Genomic DNA, 27,694 nt, shown 5'->3' on the forward strand with positions numbered 1-27,694 from the left:
TTATTTGCACATTTTTTACTTGTTTTTACATCAATGCATTCCAAGACACTAATTTAACATTCATTATTTTTTTAATGCTGTAAGGTTCAGCACGAAGGCAGCCGTAGACTTCATGCTCGACTGAAATCCCTGGTGAAAGATCCCCGGAAAGGCTCAGTCATATTCCACAATGAGTTTCAGACTTATGCATACTGCGAAAGAATGAAAGGAGAAAAACTCAGCCAGTGGCATGTCAGGTTTGTAGATCAAAGCCTGTATTTGAGTCGCGTTCTGAGAAAACTGGGCTTAATGCATGTGCGTAAAGTGTCGTCCCAGATTAGCCTGTGCAGTCCACACAGGCTTACCAGGGACAACACTTTCCGCCTTAACTTGATTTTCGGTAATGAGGGACTTCCTTGAAACTAGAAATACCACAAAAGCAGAATGTTTCGTCCCCGATTAGCCTGTGGGGAATGCACAGGCTAATCTGGGAAACACTTTATGCACATGCATTATGCCCAGTTTTCTCAGTACATGACACATTTATGAAGCTATGCATTGGAAGATATGTAAAAATATGGAATAAACATGATACGTTTATGATTCATCCTGCACATAAAGAATGCTAGATAAGTGTTGTATTCAGTTTATTTTGCGCATTATAAATGCAGAAAAGTTTACCAAGTATGGCTTAGAAAACCTAAACCATGTGCCTTGGTTAGTGGTTCATGTTTTTGTTCTTAGCAAATAAACTTTACCTATTGCTTAACACAAAATAGTCACTTTGTCGGTCAGTCTGTCTGTATCAAAAATTTCATCCGATCTTAACCAAACTTGGTCAGAAGTTATATCTAGATGATGTCTAGGTCAAGTTTGAATATGTGTCATGCCGGGTCAATAACTAGGTCACGGGGTCACTTAGTGAGTTTTAAACCGAAAGTTTGTCCAGACCAACACTATGTCATTTATCATTAGATTTTAAAATGACTTGGTACATTTGTTCACCATCATGGGACAGTGTGTTATGCGAAAGAAGTACGTCGATATCTCCAAGGTTAATGTCACACTTGGAGTTCAAAGGTAAAATGCCTGTCCAGGCCATAACTTTGTCATTTATTGTGAGACTTTAAAATCATTTTGCACATGTGTTCACCATCATTGGATGGTGTGTCATGCGAAAGAATTATGGTAATATCTCCAAGGTCACACTTTGAGTTCAAAGGTCAAAAATGGCCATAAATGACCTTTTCCGGGCCATAACTATGTTGTTCATTGTGAGATTTTCAAATCATTTGGCACATTTGTTCACCATCATTGGACGGTATGTCATGTGAAAAAATTACGTCGATATCTGCAATGTCAAGGTCACACTTTGAGTTCAAAGGTCAACAATGGCCATAAATGATCTTGTCTGGGCCATAACTATGTCATTCATGGTGAGATTTTAAAATTAATCAGTACATTTGTTCACAATCATTGGACGGTGTGTCATGCAAAGAATTACGTCAATATCTCCAAGGTCACACTTTGAGTTCAAAGACCCAAAATGGCCATAAATGATCTTGTCCAGGCAATAACTATGTAATTCATTGTGAGATTTTAAAAATACTCTGTAATTTGTTCACAATCATTGGAGGGTGTGTCATGCGAAAGAATTACATCAATATCTCCAAGGTCAAGGTCACACTTTGAGTTCAAATGTCAAAAATGGACATAAATGAGCTTGTCCAGGCCATAACTATGTCTTTCATTGTGAGATTTTAAAAAGACTCTGTACATTAATTTTGTTCACAGTCATTGGACAGCGTGTCATGGGAAAGAATTCAAGAGTTTAAAGGTCAAAATGACCATAAATGATAATGGCATAATAATTCTTAAAAATCACCATAAATTAGCTTCTCTTGTTTTGTGAAGACAGCATGCAAAATATTCTGTGTCAATGCAGCATGTGGGGGTAAACGTCACGTCTGTGACAAAGCTCTAGTTGGTATAGTACTCAGCCCATCATTTTCACATTTTAAATATTCTAAAAATAAGCAAACGAAAATGGCTGAAAAACACCATAATCTAATGACTTATTTAAAATTAAAATATTGGCTTCACAATTGTGCATGTGTTTGCTGTTTTCAACTCGTTTGAAATATAGCTCAGAGTACCAATTGTGCCTTGTTTTTTTTTTAGCTTTTGTGAGCGCCGTTTGTCTTTCATCAACGTTTACCTTGTTAACATTGTAGAGGCCTTTGACATTAACATTATGCCTAAAACTTGTTTCATGAGCAATATTTTAACAAATACTTACTGGTTTTGAGATATATATTTTTGAGTTTTGTTTCAAGCTTTCAGCGTATTTGTAACACAAATTCTTTGTATAATCTAGGGCAACATACAAGGCAGCAGACTGGTATTATAACCACCTTGCTGCCAAAATGTCCATAGTTATGCTCACAGAGGACCAACAGGTACTTTTCTGGAACTGTTTAAATTATAGAAATGATTTGTAAAGTTGTGGTCTACTGCTTTCAACACTCATTCTTTTTAGAAGTTGGGAAAGCACTTCCAAATTACAATCATGTACATATTTTTAGATCAACTTTGAACCTGTGATATTGTTTTATTTATGTATCAACATTATATGGTGTTTTTTTCAAAGTACTAGGAAATAGATTGAACTATGAGATTTAACTGTGTTTACAATAATATTAAAGGCTTTATTTTGTCAGGGGGGCATGTGTATACGGGAGCTTACCGGGTTTAAGTGAGGTTAGTTGGAACTTAACTTTCAAGATGGCTTTGTTTTCGTGTTTTTCATGAAGGAGTAGCGGATATTTTCACCCGGTAAGCCAGTTTATATTTCTTTTAAATGAGAAAAAAAAACGAGGGGAGCACAAACACAGTAGATCCGAAAGGGCTTATTCATTTAAAAGAAATATAAACTGGCTTACCGGATGAAAATATCTGCTACTCCTTAACGAAAAACACGAAAACAACGTCATCTTGGAAGTTAAGTTCCAAATAACCTCACTTAAACTTGGTAAGCTCCTGTTAATGCATGCCCCTCTATTTTGTACAAATGGGATAACAGTGTACCTACATGTATTTGGAACAATATTTTTTGATTTTCCAGGTACATTTTGGCAGGTTAGTGTATTTGTTAAAACAAACCTTGAGTACTATGTGCCATTTATTGAACCATTAGATATCCGGTAATTATTTGTAAACGTTTTGTTTAAGCAAAGCTACATTTTTGGAATGTTTTAATAACCAAACAGAGTGCTTTCTAAATGTTAAGTTGCAGAACCAACAGGCTGACGTTCATGTTTGTAGAGGTGACAATAAAGTTGCATCAACCACCAAATGTCCAGCTGGTTTATATGGCCTTTCTCTCAAGAAACCCCCCCCCCCCCATAAAAATAAAAGCCACAAGTTGCCCGGGACTGCACAGGCTTATCAGGGAGGACACTTTATGTACATGTATTCAGCACTGTTGCTCAAGAGAGCAGCTCAAATGATGCATTTCAGTTTGCTCATGACTATGGACATAGGACCACCAATCTGTTTGTGATGACAATGAAGGACTATCTGGCAGGCTTCTGGGAGGAAGTTATACCGGGCATTATGGACCTTCATCTTGCGCTTCATGATGTGTCAGCTAGCAAAACTAAAGGTGCAATTTCCTGGCACTTCTTTTGTACTTGCTCTGTTTGTTTTGGAAATTCTTATGGTTTGTGGTGTCTCTTTTCTTTTTGTGTTTACACAAAAAAGTCACCTACTAAAATTTTATCACAATTGCTGTTAATTAAATTTAATTTTAACTGTGCATGAAAACTTACCTAATGTGTTGAGTATTTCATTGCTTGATATTTGTATATCAAATATTTTTACATTTTTCTGTCAGATTGAATTCACTAATATCAGTCTTAACCCTGATAGTGAATTATGCTATTGGAAGACTTACTATTTTGGAAGAAGAAAACATTGTATTTAATAGAAAACAATTATATCTGAATTTCTGAAATTCCAAGGTTGGTGCAAATTTAGATACCCCTTTAACTGTCTTAATACTAACTTATGGTGTGTATCAACTACAGTAATGCATGTTTGTTTACAGAGGTCAGTGAATATATTGGCTACCTGCCACAAGATGTGCTAGGTGATGGTGTGAAGACGGGGAAGTTTGTACAAGGCTTTCTACAGGTCAGCAAGAGCAATGCCTCATTGGAAGCCTTTGTGAGAAGATCCAAGTAAGAGAACTGAGTGTTGCTGTTCACGCTTTGTCGTCTGCTATAATGTTGTCTGCTGAATTTCTAAAATAAGCATTTTCTTCGATTTTTTTCAAAGAATACAATTAGAATAGCAAACAGTTTGGATCTTGATGAGACGCCATGTTCTGTGGCGTCTCATCTGGATCCAAACTGTTTGCAAAGGCCTTCAAAATTCGGTTCCAGCACTGAAAGAGTTAAGAAGTGTGCTAGAAATAATATAGTAAATAAATTTCATTAAATACAGTTGCTTCCCTTGTATAACTATTTTACTTTCTTACATTAAAATTCTAAACTTTTATTGAATATCAAGCATTAAAAACATTTTCTAAATAAAAAATATTTATTGAGCTTTATTGTATGAACATTGTCTTGAAGTATTTTAAGTTATTTTCATCCTTAATGTATTGTCCTCAGAAGTTCTTTATCTTGTTACTATTTATTCATTCATGACAGCAGTTTAAGTTAGGTATTGCTAATACCCTATTAATATGGAATTCATATATGGTATTTGTCCTGAAACATGATCATGCCATTCCTTATTACATTTAATTTGTTAATGTTCATTTCTGGTATATGGCTGTTGTTTTTAAATATATGATTTAAATATGACCCAAGTAAGAGTACTTGGTGTTGCTGTAAAAAAATTGTGCTGGAAATAATAGTGTACATTTTCATGAAATAGAGTAGCCTCCCTTATATAATTTATTCATTTTTATCATAAGAATTGATGATAGATTTTTTGAATATCAAGCATAAAAAACTCCATGATCATAATCAAAAGTAATTTTTGAGCTCAATTGAATGCATATTGTCCTGCAGGATTTTAGAGTTCTTTAACCTGAATGTCGTGGCACTAGAAGTTAACTATCTTCTTTATATTTGGTCAAGCACGAAAGCAGTAAAATTTGGTTCTGATATCATATTAATATGGCATTCACAAAGGTTTTTCCCTTAAGGATCAAACCATAAATGATTACTTGCAAATGTGTTTACTTTTGGTATCTAGCTATTGTATTTACATAATTTATATTTGATTTAAATGGTAGCAAACCTATATATGACTTATAGTCCTCCCAAAGTCATGAACAGTATTGCTGCTCGGACAGAATCATACCATACATAATTTCTGGCAACAAAAGATTATTGCTTGTGTCCAATAATGTGTAAGACAATTACTCTCTCTGATAATACGGCCAATGTGGCACGAGAGACTAGGCATGGGCTATGTAATATTTACTTTTGGGGCGTGCTCTGTGAAAAGGGGGTCTAATGCATGTGCGTAAAGTGTCGTCCCAGATGAACCTGTGCAGTCCGAACAGGCTTATCAGGGACGACACTTTCCGCTTTTATGATATTTGTTGTTTAAAGAAAGTCTCTTCTTAGCAAAATCAAGTTTATACAGAAAGTGTTGTCCCAGATTAGCATGTGCAGACTGCACAGGCCGATTTTGGACGACACTTCAAGCACATGCATTAACACCCTTTTCAAAAAAACCTAATTATCCTCTGTGTAAAATTATTATTTCAATATTTTTTTAGAAATTTTGTTTAGCCAAAGAGGGTTTCAGTTGTCAATCTCTATAAGTAAAACTAAAATAGCATCTTGGCATAGGATGTCTATTCACTAGAAGCAAACATCTACTGCATAATATCTCATAAGTATGTTATTTTCCTCTACGCCTTTTCCAGAGTGGACATGAGGGAAGACTCGGGCTCAGATGTGCTGATCCCAGGTATGCCGGCCAGGAACAGGGCTGTGCATGGGGACCTGGTGGTTGTGGAGATCCTGCCAAGGTCACAGTGGCAGAGCAGGGCCATACTGCTGCACTGAACCAGGTTATATAGTCTCTTTTTGAGCCCTGTTCTAAGGAAATATGAGCTTGATGAATGCGCGTTAAGTGTTGTCACAGATTAATCTGTGAATTCTGCGCAGGCTAATCAGGGACAAGCTTTTACCCCTATACTGTATCAGGTTTTTTTTTGGCCCGATTTTATAGCCGAAATTCGGCTATGTTCCCAATCCCAAAAAGGATACTTTTTTCCCAAAATGTGACAAAAAATTCCCAATTTCCAAAAAAACAAAAAAAAAACATTTTTTTTTTTTTTTTTTTTTTTAAAGAAGTGTCTAATGCATATTTTATCTAAATTTTAATTCAATTACACCTAACAAAGTATTATATGATTGTGTTCTTTTAATTTGAATGATTATAAAGAGTTATATCAAATTTAGTATTTCCCTAATCAGTGGACTGTTTGTTTGGAATAAAAAGGCTAATGAATTTTATTTTCCCAATTTCATGAAAATGCCGATAAAATTCCCAATTCCAAAGCCATGGGCTATCTTCCCAAAAAGTGGGAAAAAAAACCTGTGTATTGTTAAGATGAGACTTCCTTTAAGCGAAAAATTCTGTGAAAGCAGACTGCACAGGCTAATCTGTGAGCAACACTTAACACACATGCATTAAGCCCAGTTTTCCCAGAACAAGGCTCATGTTGCCTCCAGTAGGATTTGTAGACAACAGAGTGTTTTGTCTAGAGTAAGAGCTATTATTATATGTTATCCCTTTGGGTTATTTCTTTCAAGTTGTGCAGTTTTCATTTTTATCTTATTTTACATAAGGCTGTTTCAATTTCTTTTTTTAGAACTTTCCACAAAAGTATCACTTTTTCTAACTACATGTATGGAAATTTCATGTATGAAGAATTAACCTTTACCCCTTAGATACAATGTTGACGCATTGTAGTCTCATAGAAAGATAAATTTAATGGAAGACCTTTCTTACTACATTCAAGTTTAAAAGGCTTCATTTCAGACCCTTAGATACTGATGAGCAGCAAACAGCATAAAACCTGAACAGACTGCGAGTTACTTGCAGGCTGTTCTGGTTTTATGCTGTTTGCACATAGCCATTTTCACTTTGCTTCTAAGTGGGAAAGGGTTAAAGAAAAAATATAGTAATATTTAATTAACGAAAATTGAACATCATCTGAAAATTTTTCTTTTCCACAAACAAAATCTAGAGAATAAGTAGCATTTAATTAATAAAAGCTTCAAAGTCTTCGAAATGTATATTATTTACCCTTTACCAATTAGATATGTATTTTTACCCGTGTGAAGTCAGTTAGAAAGTTAAATTAAATTGAAGACTTTTATTACTTAATTCAAGTTGTAAACGCTTCATTTTCAACCCTTTGATACTAATGAGCAGCAAACAGCAATGAAACCTAAACAGACTGCGTGTGACTTGCAGGCTGTTCTGGTTTTGTGCTGTTTGCACATTGGCATTTTCATTTTGCATCTGAGTGGGAAAGAGATAAATGAAATTAATAGTATTGCTCTTGTAGGTAGTAGCAAGGAAGTTGCTGGGGACAGTGTCAAGGGCATGGGTGACAAGTCAGAGGTCAAGGTCACGGGTCGTGTGGTAGGGATCACTCAGAGAAACTGGAGGGAGTATGTGGCGTGCTTTGCTCAGGATGAGGTGAGATCGCAATATGGTTAAGAGACTAACAGTGTGCCTTCAAAGAAGTGGGCCATATTGCTTTGCACATATCTGGTCAATAGGTTGGAATGTTTGTGTGTGAGTGACATGGTTGGTTAATCAATTGACCATTTCATTGCCTCACAATATCTAATTAGGGCTGAGACCTACCGGTATAAAAATGACTTTTATAGGAAACTGTTTTCAGATGTATGTTCATGAAAAAAATGGTCATGTTTGGCTTTTGGGGTAATTGCTGTTGCCCTTCTTACTTGCTGACAATAACTAGAGAAGTTTTTGGCAGTTATTATAAAACTTAGGGAAGTGTTGCAAGCATGAACAGACACTTCAGTTTGGTTTTTAGGCGTACTTGTTAGCAAGTATTTCTTGGACGGGAAATATTTTTTTTCTAGGATAACTTCTTTACTAAAATATATGGCATTAATTTTTTTTAAAGTGAATGTAAATGAAACAGTTGTTTGATGTACGCATTTCTGTGTACAATGCCCCTATATGTAGTCATTAAAGGGAGGTTATTTTACACTATACAGGACTATTTTCCAAATATTTTTGATCATTTGAGTAAATGGAAATAAATTAGTTTAAATAATACTTTTCTATATTGAAACATTCAAATGATGTGAATGTATCCATTTTTGCTGTAATATGTCTGCTTCAGCGTAAATAAATAGACTAACAGTTTGTTTCTAATATCAATATAAGATTATCCATTTTAATATCTTCTTGAAAATGTGTGACTCTCAGCTGCATTAATAAACTTGAGAGGATTTCAAATTCTTATGTGAAAAAAGACACACAAAAATCAAAACAGTAAATTTATATAATGGTGAATAAGATTTGCTTCCCTTTAATTGACATGTTAATAAGGTACATTTTGCAAGCAATTAAGATATCTGTTAACAACAAAGTGTGTCAACTTTTGAAAGTAAAAACAATAATGTAAATAATGTGTGCAGGCTGTCTACACAAGTTTCTAATTAATTATGATGCTTTAAGACAAACAAGTGAGATCTGCTGTATTTTAGCAGACAAACGACATCTCAGAAACATATGTTTGGTCTCATTCAGGGACTTCTTTTTTAAAGGCTCTTGTTATTAATATCCCTGTGCAGAAATCATATTTCACTGAGACAAAATGTGTTAAAGTTTGCAATATTAACACTTTAGTACTTGCCTTTTTACAAATTGCAACTTTGAATTTCAAGAAAAAATAAGCGTCTGTATTTATGTAATGAATCAAATGGAGTTTAAAGCCTAAGGTTACAATGCATGAAATAAATAGAGCGGAAAAAACTGGTGTCCGCGAAATACTTGCTAACCTAGTAGTTGCTCTCAAGCCTCTCATGATACTAAGGATATGTAATGCCTTGCCTAGCGTCACATTGGAGGTGTTTCAGTTATTAGTCATTTTACATAACATAGTTTATTTCAACCTATTAATTTAAGATCGAGTGCTTCAAAAGCCTGACGCTTATTAAAATGCTATCAAGTCATTCAATGTGCAGAACCCATACTTGGTGTCTTCTGGGAGATCTTCAGAACCTCCCCACAATAGCGACTGAAAAGGGTTGCCAGGCAGATTCCATATTATTCACTACACCATGGCAACCTCAGATGATCAGATATAAAGTTTTAATTATAGTAATTAACTGTACAAGCAATCACTGCCTTTTTATCAACTTTTCACCTAAAATTCATATTGTATTTAAAATGCAAATTATTGTTTCTAGCGTTTTGTATTTCCTCAGCATTCTAAGTTCTCAGAACACAGATTCTATACAAGTATGTGTCATGTACATGGAGTCATGTGTTGACAGGAGGTTGGTAAGGGAGACAAGCGCGCAGGCAAGCTGCTGGTCATACCCTGGGACTACAGAATACCCAAGATAAGGATCAGCACACGCCAGGTGGACGCTCTCAAGGATCACAGGTCCGTATTATGTTGGTCATTTGGGGTTATGAACAAAGTCACTACCGGTAGAAAAATTGAAAAACATAAAAAGAAAAAGACTTGTGAACACTCCAGTCACATTAATTGCCTAACGTTAATGATAATTGGTAAGAACATTATATGTCTCATTGGTATTTCCACCAAATTGAAACTGGGTTACATGGTCTTGAAAAACTAGGTCAGTAGGTCAAATTGAAAAAAAGGCTTGTGAACTATCTGGTGGCAAAACATTTTGCAAATCTTCATTTAACTTAGTGGGGACTTAGTTTCACTGTGATTTTTTCCTAGTGTTTGAAACTAAAACATGTTTTGTCAAAAACAAGGTCACTGGGTTCAGCTGAAGATAAAGCTTGTAAACTCTGTGGAGGCCAAATATTTGACCCAATCTTCCTAACACTTGGTCTAAACATTTTTCCCCAATGTTAACAAAAGTTATTTCATATTCAATGTATTAAGGTGATGTTATTTTAGAGATTTTTGTTGTTTTTTGTTAGGATAATAGTTCGTCTAGACAGCTGGGATGTGGATTCAACGTATCCCAATGGACACTTTGTGCGCAGCCTTGGAAAGATTGGGCACCTGGAGACTGAAATATCAGCAATCTTAATTGAGAACGACATCAAAGTTCCCCCATTCTCAGAAGCTCAGGTATTTTATTGTTGAGAACTATACAAGACTTTTGTTTAAATTTCACCCTCAATTTGATCTTTGAGTAGGGTAACAAAAGCAATAATGAAGCATCTTTAACAATATCAGAAGAGAAATTCTTATCATTAAGTCCCCACAGAGTGGGACACACTAAGCATGGCACCCTCTCTTTCCTACAGATCTGTACGTATGTATGTGCAACATGGGTATGTACATCCTGATCCATATTTTTTCTTTTTTAACTACTAGTACTTAGTAGATTTTGATTATCCATGTACAGTTAACTGACCTTAATGTGTAGAGGATTTTACACAAAGGAATAGTGGTGCAACCACTTTTGGAAGCATTATTGTCCCGTCTGTTTTTCCGCCATAGAATGTACTCCTACTTAACTTCTGGATAAATCTTGCTAAAACATTCAACTAAATGAAAAAAAGAATTTCATCTCTGACTGAATTTGGCAGAATAATAGCCCTTTGTCTGTTTTCCAAAAAAATATTTATAAAAAAATGTTTTAAACACCCGTTTAATTATGTGATGGATATTGCTCAGACTTACTCTGCTTAATGACATTAATGTGCATATGATCATAAAGAAAGGAATTTTGTCTGCGACTAGTTTTGGCTGAATTATGGCCCATCATCTTTTTTTCCCACTGTAAATTAAATATTGGATTTGTCGGCCTTAAAACACATGTAATTGGGTCATCAGTGTATGTGATACATTTCTTCTTCTTCCTTAAGCTCACATTTTCTTTTGTGTGAAATTTTCAGTTTAAAATTGTCTTTCATTTTATATTTCGTTTTTATAAAGTGAAACTTAAACATGGAAATATCTATCACCACAGAAATTCCTGTTATCATCTTTCTAAACATTGACAGAAACATATAATTGAAAAAAAAATATTGGTGATATGTGGATAAGGCAGGTTACCTCCCTTTATTTGTTCAAGGGTTGGAGAACACTGTGATTGTTGTTAATAGCAATCATACTAATATGAAAGAAATAATGTCCAGCTCATTCCTGATTATTTCATTATATCCCTCTCTAAAAAACCTTCATGTGTTATACAAAACAAACATCTACATCAGAAACATATACCACCAGAGAAAGTCCTGCAAGCATCTTTGTTAATGTAAACATGTTAAATTCAAAATTTCCTTCTATTGGAGATATGTGGATAATGCAGGTTACCTTCCTTTATTTGTTCAATGCCTTGTACCTGAAGCACTATAAAATAATTTGCTTTAAAGTCAATGTAAAGCTCTGGAAAACCTGGTTAAAATGTAAAATATTCAGTTTTTCTCTTACAAGCAACCCATGTTACTGAAGGTTAGGTCCATAGGTTGGCGGAAACTGTGATAGTTGTTAACAGAGGGTTTAATCATGTGATAGTCTATCACATGATTATGGCGATGGCCATGCTGAGACAGGTATTTTTAGCCTTTTATACCCTTTATTACTGTCGTTTGTTTTTATGCCCCCGGATCGAATGATCGGGGTATATTGTTTTTGGTCTGTCTGTCTGTCAAAAGACATGTATCAAAGCGGCGCAGTAGGGGACACATCTCTTGTTTGTTATTGCATTTATATAGCCAGAGTTGTGTGATCACAAATATCTCAATAACAAAACGTAGGTTAGTACTGCTATAATCCACAATTCATTGTAAATTATTTCAATATTTCAAAAAAAATGTATATTATTTGTTGTGTTTAGGCCAAATACATTCATACCTGCTTTTTGTGAGGTCAAAACCAGAGAACAATCCAAAATGAAGTTGACTTGTTTCATTAACATTTAGTAAATAATGGATGTGTATAGCCACTATGTGTTGTTACTGTGAAATTGTTATAAAAATGAATGCAAATTAGATGCCAAGATAAAGGGACATGTTCAAAGATCTTTTCAGTTTTGAAAAATGTTATAAATATGTTTACTAACAAATCTAATATGTATTTAATAGTCTAGTTTTAAAAGCAAGAAAACAGTTCAATACAAAATATTACCTGTTCCTGCCAATCGAACCCAGTCCTCTGGAAGCAAAAGCCAAAGTTCTACCTACTGCCCCAACCAGCCTTAGGTGTTTATAAGAAGATTATAACCTATATAAATACTTAATTTTTCAAATTATCAAGGAAAAGGGATACAAACATTTATTATTTTACCACTTTTGATGATGTTTATCTGTTAATGCAACAATATTTAAAACATTTTTTTCTTAATCCAGAGCTTTATTTAGCTTATTTGAACTAGAGCTAGAGACCAACATTTTACATCCAATCTTTATATAATTGGTCAAAATGTAACAACTCGAGCCCAATTTCCAATCTGTGTTTAGTGCAGGTAAAAACTAGGTCATCAGGTCAAATCTTATTCATAACTTTGTTACCTTTTCTAAAGACCTTATTTATGACTAAATCTTGATGAAACCTGATCAGAATGCAATATCCAGCTTTAGTTGAAATCTAGACCATGTGCGTCAAAATCTAGGTCACCAGATCAATTCTTAGTAAAAAAAACTGGTAACCATTTTAGAGGCCACATTTTTTAACTCGGTCTTCAACAAACTTGGTCTCCATGTTCATCTTGTCAATATCTGGACTGAATTTCTAAGTTTTTAATCCTCCAATCAACAGATGCCATGAGGCCTGTCTGTTCATTTGTTTGTTCGTTCTTCTGTCCTCACAAGGTAAACCCATGATGACATGTATGATGTTTTGCATAACATCAATAATGCTATCCTTCCAATTAGTGATACTTAACTGCACCTACATCGCTAGACCTGATTTTGACGTTGACATTGTCATGCTTTTGAAATAGACCAACTCAGAAGTTCAAAATCATTGGGTTACCCAAAGAGGCAAGTTTTTTCTCTATTGCTAGAAAGCTTTCATACTTGCATGGATGTTTTCTATAAACACTCACAATACACCTACAACACCTGACCTTTTGACCTTGACATTGACCTTTTTTGGACTAACACTTATATAACTAGGACAAACCAATACTGACATTTGTGTACAGTCCAACCCCTACTTCCAGTCACCCCTCATCGGCGGTCGCGGCGGCGGGTCGCCCCGTGTAGGCGGCCGGTCTGTGCCGCGACCGTCGATAAACACTATATAATGCACCCCTCTTTAGCGGTTACCGCATTTCTCCGGCCAGCGGCCAGCAATTTTGCATCCAAAATGTTACATTTCCCCCATATGAGTGGTCACGCGCGAGTAAGTCGGTCATGTACATTGGCAACATTACACCGCTGCAACGGCGAAAAAAATCAATACGTACTTCAGTCTGCAATTTAGGCTCATTAGTACTGAAGCATGACGTGTGATAAACATTTTGACAACCAGTTTGCAAATTGCAATTAATTAAGCGGCAGATTATTGGGTTATTGGGTTAAAAGCAATATGCGACTGTTTGATCTTTTTGTTTTCGCACGTGCGAATATCACCTATTATTACAGAGATTCTTAATTTATGATTTATTATTTGAAGCTGTTGAATCATAATATTTAAATCGAAACTTTATGACAATTATCGGCTAATTAAAAGTTTCTGCTCAGCGATTTGTCACGATAATTAAGGTGTTTAACTATGATTTTAGAAACTGTCATTCTTTCAAAAGTTTTTCTTCTGTGCATATCAGGATATCTTGTGTTTAGCGTAATGGCTATAAAGAGAAAATGTATGACATTAAAGGAATGTATTAAATGCAGTGTCTTGTTCTTATATCAATACAGGTTTAGACCATTCCTGGCTCTGTTGTTTAGTTTTTACATTTAGTTTCAACTTAGTTATTGACCTATTGATTTTTGTTTATTTATTGATTGCATTGAAAGCCTAAGGCTTATTGAGAAACTCTTAAGTATGGTTCTTGGTAAGAACCAGTACTTGATGTCTTAAGAATCATGATATCTATCCAAGTGGGTATGACCCATGACCCCCTGAACGCTATGTCTACTACCCCACCATGACCTTTGTGATTGTTTCAGTTGAAAGAGCTGCCAGTGGACACCCCACAGGAGCCCTGGCAGATGAGCCCAGAGGAGTTGGCAGCCAGAAGGGACCTCCGGGAGTCACACCTTGTCTTCAGTATCGACCCCAAGGGATGTGAGGACGTGGACGACACACTTTCTGTCAGGTGTGGCATGCATTGGCTTCAATTAGTATTGTGTTGTGGAAAAGATAGGATATTTACTGTCATAATGTTTATTTTGCATTTGAGATATAACGTTCTTAATAAATAATATCAGTTAGTAGCTATTGACTGACATTATGATTCATAATGGTTTGACAAAGACATCTACTGTAGTAACATGTTGATGCTCTTGTTTGGAGGACACAAACTTTCAAATAGATAAATTATACTAATTTTTTGTATTGTAAAGGTGGGGTCACTCAGGCTATCAGGCCTTAAACTGTAATTTTCAGTGTTGCTGCTGTTTGCTTTTTGGTATTCCGTCATGGTCTTTTAAGACTATATTGTCATCAAATGTGTTGCTTTTCTTGTTTAACCCATTTATGCCTAGCATCTAGAAAAAAGGCCTTTGCAAACAGCTGTAGACCCAGATGAGACGCCACATTATGCGGCGTCTTGTCAGGGTCTGCGCTGTTTGCTTAAAGGAATTTCTATAAGAAATATTCTAAATATAGAAATAAATATACTAGACATCCCTAATTTTTTAAATAAATTGATCCAATTAAGAAGGATGTGAGAATTTACTAGGCATAAATGGGTTAATAGTATTGCCTCCACACCTCCCTTAGAAGACAACAAAAACATACAACTTTCCAAAAGCAGTTATTAATAAGACATGCCTTTATTTATTGAATATCGCCATAATTGTACAGTTATTTTGATTGAAAGTCAATTATTCTGATCCCCACAGGACATTAGCCAATGGCAACCTTGAACTAGGTGTGCACATTGCCGATGTGGCCCACTTTGTTCTGCCGGGCTCCCTGACAGACATCGAAGCACAGTGCCGCTCTACAACGGTCTACCTGGCGGACAGACGCTATGACATGCTGCCTGGTATACTAAGTGCCAACCTGTGTTCATTGGTCAGTGGTGTAGACAGGTGAGATCTGTGGAATTGGGGTAATTTGGTATGTGTTATTCGATGGTTTGGGTTTTTAAATATGAGAATTTATGGTGGCGTGTTAACTTGATAAAGTGACTTATAAGCCCAATGAGGCTTCAAATGATAATGTGTATTGCAATTATGTACATTTTTGTACATAATATATTACCTTCGTTTATAGTTCTTTCGTGGTTAGATTGTGTTGTCGTACAAACAATTCTTAACGTGTACACTGTTGAGCGTTATAAGGCACAAAATTTGTATTGTTGCATTTTCAGCTGTCATAATTTAAGTTATACCAGCAGGGCAACAATTAAGATTTCAAATCAATTATTTTCATTACATGCTTTTTGTAAGAAGTAGTCTTTTACCCTCAAATCTATGTGTCAATAAGCTTTTTACAATATGATAAAAACATACAGTCGCAACCCGATGGCTCAAACTCGGCTGGCTCGAATTTCCGTATGGCTCAAACTCTCCTCGAAACACCGATTTTTTTGTTCTATATATGCATATACATTTCTGATGGATGGCTCGAATTTGCGAGGGTTAAATTATCGGATGGTTAGAGCTGTTTTCACAGTCCCGGTCACAATTTTCACACGTTCTTTAGTTTGTTTGGCTCAAACTCGCTTTGGGCACATAAAGCTGTTAATCAATTAAGAGTGCTTGATTACTTTAAATCGCCATAATTGCAAACATGTCATTGACTCAATTGTCAATTGATTTAAATTAAAGATGACATTTTGTGACAATCTAGTGGTTTTTGTAGAAGCTGTATTATTATGGCTGATACAGCTGCATCACAATATGTACAAGTCAACTTGATGGAATAGTAAACTTTGTACTTTATCATGTCATTCTTTAAAGAAAACACAAGTAACTAAATAAATACCCGTTGTGCTATTTAATATTTCAGCAATGTGCCTTTGATGCTTATGTATGTTTTGTTTCTTAGTGCTTTTCCTTACATGTATCCTTTAACCGTAAATGTGCTACATGAAAAATAGCTGACATACATTAATAATATCATATTTATTTGATTGTATTTGTGACTGTTTTAAAATATTGATTTATTAAAATATTAAGTATATATTTGGCTCTTATAAAGTTTTAAAGTTGTTGTTTGATCCATCAGAATTTCTATTGAAAAAGTCTATCATTAAAAACCATGGGATGTTGATAAATTGAAATGTGTATTGATGTCAGGGGCATTCAATTAGTTATTTTCTATTCCCATGTATACAAAATTCATATTAATTGTAACCTTTAACCTATATGGGAGGTAACTGCTACAAGTTGTTTTGGTCTCCATTGCAGGTATGCAGTCAGTGTCATATGGGAGCTTGACACAAGTCTGGAATTGGTAGACGTGTGGTACGGACGCACGATCATACGCTCACAGTACAAACTGTTCTACGAGGTAGAAATACTTTAGGCAATGTTCTGGGGAAAAAGGCTTAATGCATACAGATAAAGTGTCATCCCAAATAAGCCTGTGCAGAATCAGGGCAATACATTCTGATTTTATGGTATTTTACATTAAAAGAAAGTCTCTGCTTTGCAAAAATCCCGTTAAGACGGAAAGTATCATCCCTGATAAACCTATGTAACTGCACAGGCTAATCTGTGAAATAATGAATCAAGCCCCGTTGTCCCAGAGCAAGGTTCATATATTTAATCTTTTATTTAATCTTTTATGCCTTTATTCATGCTTTGCACATCGCCAAAATTGCTATAAGTTTAATGAACATACTGCAACATATACTTCTGAAATTAAGAAGTCTTTAATTCTTGTATTGAAATAGACTGAATTTCAAATCCTTATTTAAAAAATACACAAAAGGATTCTTTCAGATCAGTATGCTACCAAAGTTACTTGGCAGAACATTAAAAAAATTCATAGCAAAATTTTTTAGATATAAATACACTGCTTGGTACTGTACCTTAACTTATTTATACATATGTGAAGAAGGTAATACTTTATTGCGCTTTTTTTAAGTTGGCTCAAGCCATTCATGAAGGTATTGTGGATGCTGAAGTAGTAAGGAACATCCCAGAACTCCACAATCTCTGGGGAGAAGAACTCGATGACAAGTGAGTGACAGTCCATGCACATTTACTTACATGCTTAATTAATATTACTACTACTTCTACTACTACTACTACTACTACTACTACTACTACTACTACTACTACTACTGCTACTGCTTCTGCTACTACTACTACTACTACTACTACTACTACTACTACTACTACTACTACTACTACTACTACTACTACTACTTCTACTACTTCTACTACTACTACTACTACTTCTACTACTGCTACTACTGCTACTGCTACTACTTCTACTACTACTACTACTACTACTACTACTACTACTACTACTACTACTACTACTACTACTACTACTACTACTACTACTACTACTACTACTACTACTACTACCACTACTATTACTACTACTACTCCTACTACTACTACTGCTACAACTACTACTACTAGATGTGCGTGAAGTTGGCGCTGACATTGACATTTAACATTCTAACATCGAGCTGGGGCGAATGTCAAGCCAGCTCTAACATCAACATACAGCAAAAGTCCCGATTATCGAGCTGGGGCAAATGTTGAGCCAGCTCTGACATCAACATTTGGCAAAGTATCGATTATCGAGCTGGGGCGAATGTACAGCCAGCTCTGACATCGACATTTGGCAAAAGACCTGAATATCGAGCTGGGGCAAATGTGGAGCCAGCTATGGCATCAACATTTGGCAAAAGTCCCAAATATTGAGCTGGGACAAATGTGGAGCCAGCTCTGACATCGAAATTCGGCACTAGTCCCAAATATCGAGCTGGGACGAATGTCGAGTCAGCTCTAACATTGACATTGGGCACTAGTCATGAATATTGATCTTGGGCAAATGTCGAACCAGCTCTGACATCAACATTCAGCAAAAGTCCCGAATATTGAGCTTGGGCGAATGTCAAGCCAGCTCTGACATCGACATTCAGCAAAAGTCCCAAATATCAAGCTGGTGCGAATGTCGAGCAAGCTCTGACATCGACATTCGGCACTAGTCCCGAATATCAAGCTGGGGCAAATGTCAAGCCAGCTCTAACATCGACATTCGGCACTAGTCCGAATATTGAGCTGGGGCCAATCAAGCCAGCTCTGACATCAACATATCGAAAAGTCCCGAATATCGAGCTCCGGCAAATCGAGCAAGCTCTGACATCAACATTCCGAAAAGTCCCGAATATCAAGCTCGGGCAAATATTGAGCCAGCTCTGACATGGACATTTGGCAAAAGTCCCGAATATCAAGCTGGGGCGAATGTTGAGCCAGCTCTGACAGCGACATTTGGCACTAGTCTTGAATATCGAGCTGTAGTGAATGTCAAACCACCTCTGACATCAACATATCGACACTAGTCCCGAATTTCAAGCTGGGGCCAAGGTCTAGCCAGCTCTGACATTGACATTTGGCAAAAATCTTGAATATTTAGCTGGGGCAAATGTCGAGACATCGACATTTAGCAAAAGTCTCCAAAACCCAGCTGGGATGAATGTTGAGCAAGCTCTGACATCGACATTCGGTAAAAGTCCCGAATATCGAGCTGGGGCAAATGTCGAGCAAGCTCCGACATTGACAATTCCGCAAAAGTCCCGAATATCGAGCTGGGACAAATGTGGAGCCAGCTCTGACATTGACATTTGGCACTAGTCCCAAATATCAAGCTGGGACGAATGGGGTGCCAGCTCTAACATCGATATTCGACACTAGTCCCAAATATTGAGCTCTAGCAAACATCGCGCCAGCTCTGACATCGACATTTGGCAAAAGTCTGAATATTGAGCTGGGACAAATGTTGATCCAGCTCTAAATGACATTCGGCAAAAATCCCGAAAATAGAGCTGGAGCGAATGTCGAGCCAGCTCTAACATCAACATTCGGCACAAGTCTTGTTGTGATTTTGGTGCGACGTCGCCGACGGCGCGAACGTTCACATTTTAAGACGTCATCATAATTGTTACTGTTTTTATAATGGCCAGTTGAATATTTAAAACGGTAGTAATAGGTCAAATTGATTGACTTATGTTTCTTTCTCACAACCGAAGTAGATTTGCATAAACAATAAGATCGCCGATATTGGTGCCGTGAGAAAAAGAATACGAGAATGAATTTGCAAAAACTACAAACGCTCTGAGATGGCAATAAACAGGTTATTCAGCGATATTTGGAGACTCTGGCAGACGCCGATACGCTATCGCTCACGGAATTCATTGCCACACTCGACGCTCTGGAGAAGAAAGTCACGCAAGTTCCATTTCTCAACGAGGACATATTATCAAAAGTGGATACAGAAGGCATTGTAGACGAAATATTAGCCACCGACACGTACATGTTGGACATCGACATCAAACTTCGCATGTTGTGCACAGTACTGAGTGAGAAATAGGGCGGCCTCCAATCTTCAAGTGTCGTGACGATGCCGCGATCCGAACTTCCGGTTCACACACCAAGCGCCCCCTCCGCTGCTGTTTTCCATTCTTCTATAAAACACCCACACTCTGGTGTTCTTCTTAAGACAGCAATTGCTACTGTATGTATCAAGGAGACGGTGGCTGTCGATGCAACTATTCTCTTCGCCGAGGGCTCTCAGAATTCTTTTATTACGCAGTAGCTAGCAGACCAACTACACCTTCCGGTTGATGGTACGGAAATGTTGACCATTGCGTCATTCGGTGGAAACACAATGAGAGTCCGGCACGTTGATCGCAGTACAATCTACGTGAAAACAGACGACAACGAAATAATCCCACTGAGCGTCCTGGTTGTTCCAACAATAGCGAAACCCATCGACACAAACCTCTAGTCAGTTGCAGTCACATTTCCCTATCTCCGACGGTTGAAGTTAGCCCAACCAGTCTCAGTCATTCCAATGCTAGACATTGCCGTTCTGATTGGGGCAGACCACTACTGGGACTTGGTTGAAGACACTGTTATTCGCGGGAACGGTCCTACAGCTGTGAAGTCAAAGCTAGGCTACCTACTGTCGGGTCTTGTTCATATGGGGACTTCCTGTACTGTCACGGTGATCGGTAATGTGATATCGTCCGGTAACGAGAGCGACCAAAACAGCAGCGGTGATGAAGATAACCAAAAGAAAGGCACCCCAATCGTTAAGCCAACCTACTCTAACCGCAGACGGTGGAGAAGCGCGGCACGGTCTCAACCTCCGGATCCTCTGACTTCTCTTCCGGTCGAAATCGCAGATGACTCCACTATTGACAGTTACTTCACCAAACCCTGGTTATCGCTGGTTGACGTCGACGAGATGGAGAACACTAATAATCGCCGACGACAACGGTTGCGTACGCGGAAAAAGAGTTTTCCCGATCCGCGACAGCTTTATTCATTACCGGAAGTGGATGGGTCAAAATCGGAAGTTCCTCATCACCTCATTCCCGACAGAGCCATGTTTGACTATAAGCGATTGGAAGTGGAACCAAACCATGGCGACCGACAGAATAAGAAGAAACTCGAAGAGTGCGTGAGGAAAAAAGTTAAAACCAAAGGTGAGCCAAATAAGAATTTGCAGAAGCAGACGACATCGAAATACAGTTATGAATACGAGGCGGACTCAACAGATAGCTTACTGAGAAGAACTGGCGGCGACCGGGTTATAACAGACGAAACCGCAATTGAACTCATTCTTGAGGTCCCAGAAGTCGTGAAAGATGAGCCATCGCCATTGCTCGCAACCGCAATGCCGCAGACGATTTACGATAGAAAATACAACATGGCTCTGGAGGTGATCATTCGGATAGATGGGGAACACGCGGCTCAAAGACGTAGAGGACAAATACACGCTTACAACGACCCCAAAGAAAGACAAACAAAAGAAAAGAAGGGAAAGGAAATCAAAGGGAAAAACTGTAACACTCGACATTTTCTAGATCTCTTTTTGTAATTCAATTATTAAGAGTGATTTGATAGACATTGGATATTGTGTTGTGATATCTAATTAACATTGCCTTGTCTTATGAAATAGTGTTTGTTATGTTTATAATTCTGTATGTATTCATTTTGGTTTTCTTTTCGCGGCCGGGAGAATGTTGTGATTTTGGCGCGACGTCGCCGACGGCGCGAACGTTCACATTTTAAGACGTCATCATTATTGTTATTGTTTTTATAATGGCCAGTTGAATATTAAAAACCATACATGCCAGATGTCCCGATCTTGGCGGGACAGTTCTGCTTTTGGGGTGTTTGTCCCGGTGTCCAGCTTTGACACAATTTGTCCCGACATTCGTTAAATCGACATATTGTTATATAAGACCACACTAAAATTCGCTATTCAAGCTCCGTATGGCTTAAATTACCATTGCTAATCCATCAATTGCCCCCTATTAACAAACCATGTCTACTAGTCGAGTGATCCAGAGTTGTTTTTGACACCATATCTGCGATATATCGGCAAATTACTGATTTTATCGGGCATTCACGCTATGGTGTTTTTTATGATAGGGGTCGCTAATTGCTAGCGAGAGATGCATCATAGTGCATTAAAAGCAGACTGCTTTTGTATTTCATGGCCAAAATCAAGTCCAAAGATTATACTATAACGTGGTACTTTGTGTATTATACCATCTGAGGCTTAAAAACCTGTCAAAACACCAGTTTTGTTTATCAAAATAATTGAGCGCTAACCGATACACATTGATGTTTCACATCAATTTACTTTCGTTTTAGACTGATTTTCTTAAAATAATTTCTATGTATTGCATCAATCTAAATTTAGAGTTAATTGATGATTGGTTGAATAAAAACAGTGCTCAATGCGCGCACATCGTGTTGAACGATTACTCATTCCTCTGTCCCAAATTGAACTCAAATAGAGGCATGCCCTAATTTCACGTTATGTATTCATCCCTATAATGCACATGACTGTTAAATTCCGGAAAATAGAGAACGTCTGTGTTTATGAAACTCTTACACACATTTATTGTCAATATTTGCCAGAAGTAATGAGGTTTTGTAAGTAATAAACGGATTAATAACTCCAGTAAAGGTGGCATGATTGATCGTTTTAGGTTTCCCGCTTTTTGGTCAAATGTCCCAAAAAAATGTAATGGAATGTCCTGATTTGGACCTGAAAATTTCTGGCATGTATGTTAAAGCGGTAGTAAATGGTCGAACGGGTTGACTTATGTTTCTTTCTAACAACCGAAGTAGATTTGCATAAACAATACGATCGCCGACAAGTCTTGAATATTGAGTTGGGAAGAATATCGAGCCAGCTCTGACATAGACATTCCGCAAAAGTCCTGAATATCAAGCTGGGTCGAATGTCGAGCCAGCACTGACACCGACATTTGGCAAAAGTCTCGAATATTAAGCTGGAGCAAATGTCAAGCCAGCTCTGAAATCGCCTTCGGCATTTACCTGAATATCGAGCTGGGGCGAATGTCGAGCCAGTTCTGACATCAACCTTCAGCAAAAGTCCTGAATATCAAGCTGGGGCGAATGTCTAGCCAGCTCTGACATTGACATTTGCCAAAAGTCTTGAATATCAAGCTGGGGTGAATGTCGAGCCAGCTCTGACATCGACATTAAGCAAAAGTCTCGAAAACCCAGCTGGGACGAATGTCGAGTCAGCTCTGACATCGACATTCAGCAAAAGTCCCGAATATCGAGCTGGGGGGAATGTCTAGCCAGCTCTGACATCAACATTTGGCAAAAGTCTTGAATATTGAGCTGGACAAATGTCCTGAATATTGAGCTGGGGAAATTGTCGATCCAGCTCTGACATGGACATTTGTACAAGTCCCAAATAATGAGCTGGGGTGAATGTCGTGCCAGTTCTGTCATCGACATTCTGTAAAAGTCCTGAATATCGAGCTGGGACTAATGTCAAGCCAGGTCTGACATCGATATATAGCAAAAGTCCTGAATATTGAGCTGGGGCAAATGTTGAGCTAGCTCTGAAATCAACATTGGGCACTAGTCTCGAAAATCGAGCTATAGCGTATGTTGAGCCAACTCCTATGACATTCGGCACTAGTCCAGAAAATTGAGCTGGAGCGAATGTCTAGCCAGCTCTGACATCCACATTGGGCACTAGTCTCGAATATGGAGCTAGGGGGAATGTCAATCCAGCTCTGACATCGACATTTGTCAAAAGTCCTGAATATCGAGATGGGGCGAATGTCGAGCAAGCTCTAACATCGACATTTGGCAAAAGTAGAGAATATCAAGCTGGGGTGAATTTGTGAGATATAAACGTTTTAGGTGTACTTGTGGTAACACTTAAGTATAAACATATTCATAAAAATTCAGGTCTGTTTTTAGAACATAGATTTTAAACAGTGACCGTTTTCACCTGTGAGGCCGTTTTTCCTCGGGCTGTTTTCATTTTTACCATTAATAACTTTCACCAATAATGTCCGTAAATAACAACAGTCCAAACAGTAGTTCTTTGCACTCTTCATGTAAAAAGTCTTTTTGTACTTTTACTATTAACAAAAATTGAAATAAATTAAGTGCTATTTGTATTGGACATCGGTCTTAAGGTTTTCACTGTCAGCGGGTTTGTAAGTCTCACGGGGGTAACGTGAGAAATTCAAGACTTTTGGTTTATCTCAAGATATTCACGGTCTTGCATATCTCACACTACTCAGATGACAACAATCTCTTGCACATCGGTTACATTACATGTATGTGAGAGCAAGGAAGGACAACTCTGCGTGGGGATTTGGATGACAAATGAGCAGAGATGACAGTCGTTTCCCCCCCAAGCCGTTTCCTCCCCAGACGTTTCCCCCCATAGACATTTCACTTCCATTTTGGGGGTGAAAGGTCTACATAATATGATAATGTATATTAAAAGTAGTTACCGGTATTTGTAATAATAGGATATGTGAAAAAATCAAATAACTTTATCATTTTTTTTAGTATTAAATATTAAAAGTATTAAAAGTGAGAGCATTTTATGTGTCATTATAATTAATGATTTACAAAAAAAATGATGTAAGTTGAGTCCTGAGTGATTAAAATATTAATTAATCAATTGTACCATCAAATTACAAGTTGAACTTATTTGGATCCAATAAGAGCAAATTAACACAAATAATATGCAAGTGGGAAAATATGGATACATGAGTAAAAGCACTAGGCTTTGAAGTTCTTTGATGGTTGTTTTAAGGGAAGCCTCTAACAAATTTTACCAATAAAATAGATATGATTAACGGTATATTTGTTTTTATAAGTGCCTGATAGAAATTTTTCTTTAATTAATTGATATCATTAAATCTGTCTGTCTGTCTATTGAAAAATTGAGTAAAAGCACAGCTTTGATGTTCTTTGATGGTCATTTTAAGTGGAATAGTATGTTACAAACAATACAAACCAATTCAATTATACCTATATATACTAAAAGCACTTTCATATCAATACATATCATAGTTATAGACATACTCCGAGTTTGTGATTTCTATTCAAGACTCGTGCTGAATGTCGATGTCACAGCTTACTCGACATTTGCCCCTGCTCGATATTCGGGACTTTTGCCGAATGTTAGTGTCAGAGCTGGCTAGACATTCGCCCCAATATTCAGTACCAGTTCTGAATGTCGATGTCAGAGCTGGCTCTACATTTGCTCCAGCTCGATATTTAAGACTAGTGCTGAATGTCGATGTCAGAGCTTACTCAACATTCGCCCCAGCTCGATATTCATGACTAGTACCGAATGTTGATGTCATAGCTTGCTAGACATTCATCCCAGCTCGATATTCTGGACTAGTGCAGAATGTCAATGTTAGAGCTGGCTCGACATTTGCTCCAGCTAAATATTTGAGACTAGTGCAGAATGTCGATGTCAGAACTGGCAAGACATTCACTCCAGCTCGATATTCGGGACTAGTGCCAAGTGTCGATGTAAGAGCTGGCTCAACATACGCCCTAGCTCAATATTTGTGACTAGTGCCGAATGTCGATGTAGGAGCTTGCTAGACATTCGCCCAAACTCATATTCAGTACCAGTTCCGAATGTCGATGTCAGAGCTGGCACGACATTTGCTCCAGTTCAATATTGAAGACTAGTGCTGAATGTCGATGTTTAGAGCTTGCTCGACATTTACCCCTGCTCGATGTTCGGGACTTAAGCCGAATCTTGATGTCAGAGCTGGCTCAACATTCGCCCCAGCTCGATATTCGAACAAGTACCGAATGTCGATGTAAGAGCTAGCTAGACATTCACCCCAGCTCGATATTCTGAACTAGTGCCGAATGTAGATGTTAGAGCTGGCTCGACATTCCCTCCAGCTAGATATTCGAGACTAGTGCCGAATGTCAGAGCTGGCTTGACATTTTCCCCAGCTCGATATTAGGACATTTTGCTGAATGTAGATGTCAGAGCTTGCTCGACATTCGCCCCAGCTTGATATTCGGGACTTTTGCCTTATGTCGATGTCAGAGCTGGCTAGACATTTTCCCCAGCTTGATATTCGGGACTTTTGCAGAATGTCAATGTCAGAGCTGGCTCGACATTCGCCCCAGCTCGATATGCGGGACTTTTGCCGAATGTTGATGTCAGAGCTGGCTCGACATTCGTCCTAGCTCGATATTTGGGACTTTTGCTGAATGTCTATGTTAGAGCTGGCTCGAAATTCTTTCCAGCTCAATATTCGGGACTAGTGCTGAATGTCAATGTCAGAGCTTGCAAGGCATTCACTCCAGCTCAATATTTGAGACTAGTACCGAATGTTGATGTCAGAGCTGGCTTAACATTTGCCCAAGCTCTATATTTGGGACTTTTGCTGAATGTCGATGTCAGAGCTGGCTCGACATTGTCCCAGCTGGATATTCGGGACTTTTGCCGAAAGTTGATGTCAGAGCCTGCTCGACATTCGCCCCAGCTCGATATTGGAGACTTTTGCCGAATGTGGATGTCAGACCTGGCTGGACATTAGTCCCAGCTTGATATTCAAATTAATGTCGATTGTCCATGTCAACTTCACGCACCTTACTACTACTACTTCTACTACTACTACTACTGCTACTGCTACTGCTTCTGCGACGACGACTAAGACTACGACTACTACTACTTCTACTACTGCTACTACTACTACTACTACTACTACTACTACTACTACTACTACTTCTACTACTACTACTACTACTACTACTACTACGACTACTACTATTACTACTACTACTACTACGACTACTACTTCTACTACTACCACTGACACTACTGCCGCCACTGCCAACACCACCACTGCTACCAACGCCTCTACCTCTGCCAACACCATCACCACAACCACCAACACTACTAGCACTTACAGCTACTGTTATTGCTTTTCAATAAATATTTGGTGACAAGTGTAAAAAAAAATGTATTACAGTTGTTTTCATATATTGATATACATGTTATCACACCTCTTCCTTATAACCGCAAAAATTTGTCATAAATACACGTGTCCCACCTAATGTTATTGGTATGAATGTAATTACAAGGTGTAGTCAGTAAAATGTTAGGTTGAATCTTCTGTTTGATATGGCTTGAGGGGAATCTTTATGCATTTGAGTTGTTGAATGTTTTCATATTTTGTTTACAAAATCTCCATTTAAAATGTGTAATCATGTTGCATATTTAAAATGAACACCCTGTTTTATTATTCTCTTTAGTTTATTGTTTAACTCTTTTAAACAATAATAATGTCTTTTTTGAAAATTTCACATCACAGCATGTAGACTTTTTGGCAAAAGTAAAATTAACAAGCTTTATAAGTTGAACTTTAGTAAACATAATATGCAACACAATTATATAATCAATTTTAAAGTATTTGTTAGCAAAAAACAACAAAATTACCAATTGTACTCAAAACGAGACAATTTTTTACAATCATAAGGGACTTGGCCCCTTTCCTGGCATGGTAAAAAAACAACTGAAAATGATGATAAAAATACAATACCATTTAATTTAAACAAGACAAAATATTAGCAACAGATTTATTATTATCAGACAAATTAATAAATAAAAGTTTGAGTATATTCTCACAGGGTTCAAGAGTTGCGTGGGGCAATAGACCAGCTGATGGGAATTGCCCGGGGTCTGAAAGCCCGGCGGGTCAAGGGTGGGGCTCTTGAACTGGAGAGTGTGGAGGTCCAGGTTCAACTGTCTGAGACAAAGAGCATTGAGAACCTTAACCCCAAACAGGTATGGCACTCACTATCACCTGACAAAGGTGGCGGGATA

At 37.5% G+C, this 27,694-nt stretch overlaps 1 protein-coding gene across 1 annotated transcript in view; it reads left to right on the forward strand.

The window, feature by feature from the left end:
• Positions 1 to 27,694, forward strand: part of LOC127879647 (DIS3-like exonuclease 1) — a 41,747-nt gene that overhangs the window by 2,980 nt on the left and 11,073 nt on the right. Inside the window, 13 exon segments of the mRNA XM_052426627.1 lie at positions 85 to 236; positions 2,357 to 2,438; positions 3,499 to 3,643; positions 4,088 to 4,220; positions 5,930 to 6,076; positions 7,590 to 7,719; positions 9,558 to 9,670; positions 10,186 to 10,339; positions 14,335 to 14,483; positions 15,232 to 15,423; positions 16,747 to 16,849; positions 17,429 to 17,523; positions 27,499 to 27,655. Coding sequence (XP_052282587.1) covers positions 85 to 236; positions 2,357 to 2,438; positions 3,499 to 3,643; positions 4,088 to 4,220; positions 5,930 to 6,076; positions 7,590 to 7,719; positions 9,558 to 9,670; positions 10,186 to 10,339; positions 14,335 to 14,483; positions 15,232 to 15,423; positions 16,747 to 16,849; positions 17,429 to 17,523; positions 27,499 to 27,655 — 1,752 coding nt within the window.

This window comes from Dreissena polymorpha, chromosome 4 (genome assembly GCF_020536995.1).
Source record: "Dreissena polymorpha isolate Duluth1 chromosome 4, UMN_Dpol_1.0, whole genome shotgun sequence".
In the NCBI taxonomy this organism is placed as follows: Eukaryota; Metazoa; Mollusca; class Bivalvia; order Myida; family Dreissenidae; genus Dreissena; species Dreissena polymorpha.